This window comes from Limulus polyphemus, unplaced genomic scaffold (assembly GCF_000517525.1).
Source record: "Limulus polyphemus unplaced genomic scaffold, Limulus_polyphemus-2.1.2 Scaffold1119, whole genome shotgun sequence".
Taxonomy (NCBI): Eukaryota; Metazoa; Arthropoda; class Merostomata; order Xiphosura; family Limulidae; genus Limulus; species Limulus polyphemus.
Genome location: NW_013666729.1, coordinates 25,916 through 32,251, shown reverse-complemented (window position 1 = coordinate 32,251; position 6,336 = coordinate 25,916). Strand labels below are relative to the sequence as shown.

The window sequence follows — 6,336 nt, the reverse complement described above, 5'->3', positions numbered from 1 at the left end:
GGACCTCTGCCAAACTTGTACGTTTTCAGTCCTCCTTAATGCTCCCTTTCTGGTTCTTTGACTACCCCTGCCAGCCCATAGTCGTCCGATTTCTCATTCGTCACCTGATATTGTCTTTGTTTCTTCCAACCTGTTTCCACTTTATTACTCTTCACATGTGTTACTCCCCCCTTACCCGTTAAGGCAATTATGTAAAAAAAGACATAGCTAATTTCAGCAACTGTCGTTACATTTACGAAATAATTTCACATCTATGACCAAAATCACCAATTAAGACACCGTTGATCTTTTTCTCAGAAAACTTACTGTAAGTTCTGTTGCATACGTCGTTAAGTACATCTTGAGAGTAAAGTTAGCTTATTTATTGCAGTTTCCTTGACAAAGTTGACGAGGTTCGAAATCCGGATTATAAACCCTCGGACCAGGTAAGTTTCCTTTATATCACTAGTCAGCTGTTTTGGGGATTATCTTCAGACTAGGCTTGTTTTCTTGTAAGATTACTCTGGAAACATGGATGATTACTTCAGAGTATATATGTTATACACTTGTAAGACTGCCCTCGGAGCAAGTGTGCATCCTCTAGATTACATGTTAACTTCTTGTAGAATTACCCTGGAAACATGGATGATTACTTCAGAGTATATATGTTATACACTTGTAAGACTGCCCTCGGAGCAAGTGTGCTTCCTCTAGATTACATGTTAACTTCTTGTAGGATTACCCTGGAAACATGGATGATTACTTCAGAGTATATATGCTATACACTTGTAAGACTGCCCTCGGAGCAAGTATGCTTCCTCTAGATTACATGTTAACTTCTTGTAGGATTACCCTGGAAGCATGGATGATTACTTCAGAGTATATATGTTATACACTTGTAAGATTGCCCTCGGAGCAAGTATGCTTCCTCTAGATTACATGTTAACTTCTTGTAGGATTACCCTGGAAACATGGATGATTACTTCAGAGTATATATGTTATACACTTGTAAGACTGCCCTCGGAGCAAGTATACTTCCTCTATATTACATGTTAACTACTTGTAATATTACCATGGAAACAGGAATAATCACTTCAGCTTGCATGTAAAGTGCGTGTAAGATTGTCTCCACGTAGAAACAATTAGTTTTTAATCTATTTTCAAGATACCTAAGTTTAATAAGTGAATCAACATGCTCAAAACTCTTGGACTGATTGATTGTTTTGTCTTATAGAATTGTTGTTTTTACTTTATACAGTCCTTTAGTCGCTTCACTATTTTTTTATGGTTTTAGTTAACTTTTTCTCTTCTACAGTGGCACTTTATTTTCCAAATTCTCTCAGGATATCCTGTGTTGCAGGAAGAGAACATGCGATATTCAGAAAATTGAATTTGAAGTTGAAATCCCGAAGAAATATGGTGGTGGTACCCAAATGTTTTGGTAAGTTTTTGACTTTAAGACAGCTCCTAAAGATAATTTCTGTAAGTATGCCAAGTAAGAGAAAAGACAATAAACGTCAGAGTAATAATCTTAAATTAACACGAGCATACTTGGAAAAATAGTAGCTTCTTAAAGAGATTATATGAAACTCTGGTGTGTCTCTGAAGGTCCGGGTGTGATCTAGTAGCTAGCGTGACGCGCAATGAATCAGAAAGTTCACGGTTTGAGTCGCGATATACCTTTGAACAATTTTCGTGTCTACGTCTGTTGTGCGTTAGAATTGTGACAGTCAATCCCGCTATTAAGTTAAAAATAGTCACATTGGCGGCAGCTGCTGTTGACTGTAGTTGTTCTATTCCTGGTCAGCAGTTTTAAATTATGGAGGTCGAGCATGTAGCCTAGTGGTTATAGCATGCTCGGAATATGAAACCAAAGGTTCATGGTTTGCAAACCATTTCCGTTAAAACATGCTCCACACTTTGGCCTCTACAAGAATGATGGCTAAATCCCACTATTCATTAAGTATAGTATATAATAATATTTGAAAAGTACTTTATTTGTTGTTTGCCGCTACCGACGAGTCCTTTCACTCTATAATAGAGGTTACCACTATGCTTCACCAGTTTGGGTGCTATACACCTGATTACCACTATGCTTCACCAGTTTGGGTGCTATACACCTGATACCGATTGATGGATTAAGTTTTGTTAACTATGTTATGTTATTAATTTCGTGCAAAGCTACACGAGAGCTATCTCCGTTAGTCGTCCCTAATTTAGCAGTGTAAGACTAGAGGGATGGCAGCTAATCATCACTACCCACCGCCAACTCTTGGGCTAGTGTTTTACCAACGAATAGTGGGATTTACCGTCACATTATAACGGCTGAAAGAGCGAGCATGTTTGGTGTGACGGAGATTCGAACCCGCGACCCTCAGATTGCGAGTCGAGTGCCCTAACCACCTGGACATGCCGGGTCCTGTCACACTCAACAAGTGTACATTCATCTGTTGTATTACATATAAAAGAGAAACAAGTAGTTATGTAGATAACATTCACTAGACATAACACTAAATCCGAACTCTGTAAGAAAATTTATTCGGAAATAAAATGTAGAAAATACGGGTAAGTTTATTTGTTTTGGAGTTAAGCACAAAGCTACACAGTGGGCTGTCTGTGCTCTGACTATCTGACTAGTGTCGTAAGTCCGCAGACATACCGCTGTGCCACTGGGGGCATATGGGTGAGATTTTTTTTTCCTAGTTCATCCCTCAAAGTGCTCTTAATAACAAATATGTTACCTTCTTGTACTGCTTTTAGGGTGTCTTAAAGCACCGTACAGCTTCCTAGTTTACCCTCAAGGTGCTCTTAAAAACAAATATGTTACCTTGTTGTACTGCTTTTAGGGTGTCTAAAAGCACCGTACAGCTTCCTAGTTCACCCTCAAGGTGCTCTTAATAACAAATATGTTACCTTCTTGTACTGCTTTTAGGGTGTCTAAAAGCAGCGTACAGCTTCCTAGTTCATCCCTCAAGTTGCTCTTAATACGAGATTTGTTACCTTTTTTGTATTACTTTTAATGTGTCTACAAGCACCGTACATTTACACGCGAGTATAATATAGTTCACATGCAATCCAAACTTCCACATAAAATAGAACAATTAACATCAAAGCACAGCTCAAACGTCAACTGGTATCGACATAGGCGTAATTTTTAAAGGGGACGCGGGGGACATGTCCACACACTTTTTCAAGGATAGATTAATTTTTGGTAGAGTAGTATTTGGTAGAGATAGCCCATTGTGTTGCTTTCTACTTAACAATAAACAAACTAATGGTTCTACTGTAGCCTTAGAAGTGTTTTGTTTTTATATATATATATACTTTCGTGACATACTAACATTTTATGTTATCTTGCACAAAATGAATGTTCACGTTTGTCAAAATGTCTTATATATTGATAACTAAATTACAGTTTCTGGTTGACCACCTTTAAGCTGATGTGAAATCAGTCCTACACTACACACCAATCTTTTAATATATACGTATATGTAAGATTTTTGTTGAGAAGTCTAAAGAAAACGTCCATTCGAGTCACCTGAAGCCAGTATGTTATCTAGTTGGCCACCTGTATCTACCTTGTACACTAAGGTTTCTATTACTTTGTCATGTACTACTAATACTTGATAACACATACACCGCTGTAACAACAATAACTCATTGTTTGGCAGGGTTTTTTTTTCGAACTACTTTACAAAACAATACTAATACTGTATTCATTGAACACTTATTGTTTTCACGGCTATGGTTATTTCTGGCAGGACTAAGCATATCTGGCTAGTAATATCAAATGGTAGTGCGTATGTAAATTGCAAAACATAAAGCAATTCCGAAGTTGTTCGTTTCTCATTTCATGTGATCCTTGTGAAACGTTCGGTTTTGACTGCTGTTGTTAATTTAAAACTGGAGATTTTTTTTCTGTCCAAAAACAAATAAAACGCACTGAAAAAAAAACATCAAAAAATAGAATAGAGTTGGCTAGTTAATTTCATATTCAAAGTATTTTAGTTTTTCTCATATATATTCAGAAAAGTTCCTTGCGATGCAGATGAAGACATGAACTAACGTTTATCAAATTAAGCTCACAAAGCATTTTTTCCGCCATTAAATTAAATTTAAATAAAATTAGTGGCGTCATTGTTGGCGAATGAGTTTTTATCATTTCTTGTAGTGACGAACGATCAATCTACGTTTGGATTCGATTACGTAATACCTACATTTAGACTTGATTAGCACATAAAATTCGAGCGCCGTTTATGGATTTGTTAACATGTACATTGTACTTTAAGTAACTCTGACAATCGGTAAATCCTTAAGGATACACCTATTCAGCCCTTAATACGTGCATGCCAGGTTACTCTGAAACCTGTAGTTCTAGGAGGTGAAGCAAAGCAAGCACAGAAATACAGATCCCAGGATGCACGTCAAACGGCTTGTTAAATGCTATTGTTTGTTAAAACCACGTGACAATACTTTCACAAGCCCAACAAAACATCCAATTTTAATCAATAACCTACCCTCCCTAAAAAAAACAAAAAAACTCTAATCTGTCAGATTGTTTGTTTTTGAATTTCGCGCAAAGCTACACGAGGGCTATCTGCGCTAGCCGTCCGTAATTTAGCATTGTAAGACTAGAGGGAAAGCAGCTAGTCATCACCACCCACCGCCAACTCTTTGGCTACTCTTTTACCAACGAATAGTGGGATTGACCGTAACATTATATCGTCCCCACGGCTGAAAGGGCGAGCATGTTTGGTGTGACGGGGATTCGAACCCGCGACCCTCAGATTGCGAGTCGAGCACCTTAACCAGCTGGCCATGCCGGGCCCTAATCTGTCAGTTAGGAATACGAGTTGCATAATCATTTTAATATCTACTCTGTAGATACATATATATACATGTAAAAACCGTTTCGTATTTATAATACTTATTCGAAGGAGTCAACAACTCCAAATAACAAATTATTATTTTGTATTTATTAATAACATTTTTATTTCAGTTTACTGTTCTTTCTTATGCGACACCTCGTATTTTTCATTGAGTTAATGGACACCAAGTCACGAGTACATTATTATTATTATTATTATTATTGTTTTATTCGCTTTTTCTTTATTTTTTTCGTGTGTTTTTCTTTTTTATATACATAGAAATGTTTTAACTAGTATAATTGATAATTGTAATAGAAATTATTTATAAATATCGAATCGATAACCGAATTGAATTTCAAAAGTGACAATCGCTCACCACTAATTCTAGTCAATATTAATTGTGGCCAGGTGGTTAAAGCGCTCAATCCTAAATCTGCAAGTCACAGGATTAAAACCCCTCTCTCCTTCGGCCGTGGGGGCGTTGTAATACGATGGTTAATTCTACTTGTTCATTGATAAAAGGGTAGCTCATTAGTTGGTGGTGGATGTTGCTGCTCGGTTGCCTTCCCTATGATAATTAGGGATGGCGGCAGATAGAAAACAAATAAGCAATATTATTTCTATTTTGCAAGGGTTAAGAGCCAGAGACAATCAGAGGGGACGCCAGGAAGACCATTTGGCTCTGGCCTCATGCTGAAAGGGGGCTTCAAATTTAGACACTTGTTAAATTTTTTGGCATTTGTTAAGTTTCGCGACTTGTTGTTTTCATGCGCCTCTCTTCAAGTAATATTCCACTTTTTTTAGCTAATGAGTGCCCCCAGTGGCACAGCGGTATGTCTGCGGACTTACAACGTTAGAATCCTGGTTTCGATACCCGTGGTGGGTAGAGCACACATAGCTCATTGTGTAGCTTTATGCTTAATTACAAACAAATTAGCTAATGATGGTCTTATTTTGTTTTTCATGTGTCGTCTTTTTTTTTTAAATTATAGCTAGTGTCCTTAAAAGCTGAAAGTGGCTTGGCCTCTCTGAAACTCTGAGAGAGCCTGTGAAGAACCCAGGCATGATACAGAACTACGGTTTAAACGTCGAAAGTTTGTGAAACATTAGAATCCAGTAGACCTTATATTTAAGTTTAAAATATCTTAGACCGCAAATGTTTTAAGAAGAATGTCAAAAACAAAACCTTATGCAATGTAACTAATTTATTTATAAAGTTATAATGTGACGGTCAATCCCACTATTCGTTGGTAAAAGAATAACCCAAGAGTTGGCGGTGGGTGGTGATGACCAGCTGCCTTCCCTCTAGTCTTACGCTGTTAAATTAGGGACGGTTAGCACAGATAGATTTGCGCGAAATTCAATATAAACAAACAATCTTTAACGGTAGAGAACTGTTTGAACTTGAAAAATAAAGAAAATTTTAACTGTCAAACTGTTACACACAATAAATACAAAACGCTGAGTTAATAATTTGTTTGTTTGTTTG

The 6,336-nt window shown here is 37.1% G+C and overlaps 1 protein-coding gene across 1 annotated transcript in view; it reads left to right on the top strand.

Annotated features, from left to right (window-relative positions):
* The window catches only part of LOC106462213 (guanine nucleotide-binding protein G(f) subunit alpha-like), a 17,854-nt gene that overhangs the window by 1,427 nt on the left and 10,091 nt on the right, over window positions 1-6,336 (top strand). Inside the window, exons 2-3 of the mRNA XM_022389404.1 lie at window positions 371-425; window positions 1,323-1,420. Of these exons, the coding sequence (XP_022245112.1) occupies window positions 371-425; window positions 1,323-1,420 (153 nt within the window). The remainder of the gene's footprint in view (window positions 1-370; window positions 426-1,322; window positions 1,421-6,336) is intronic.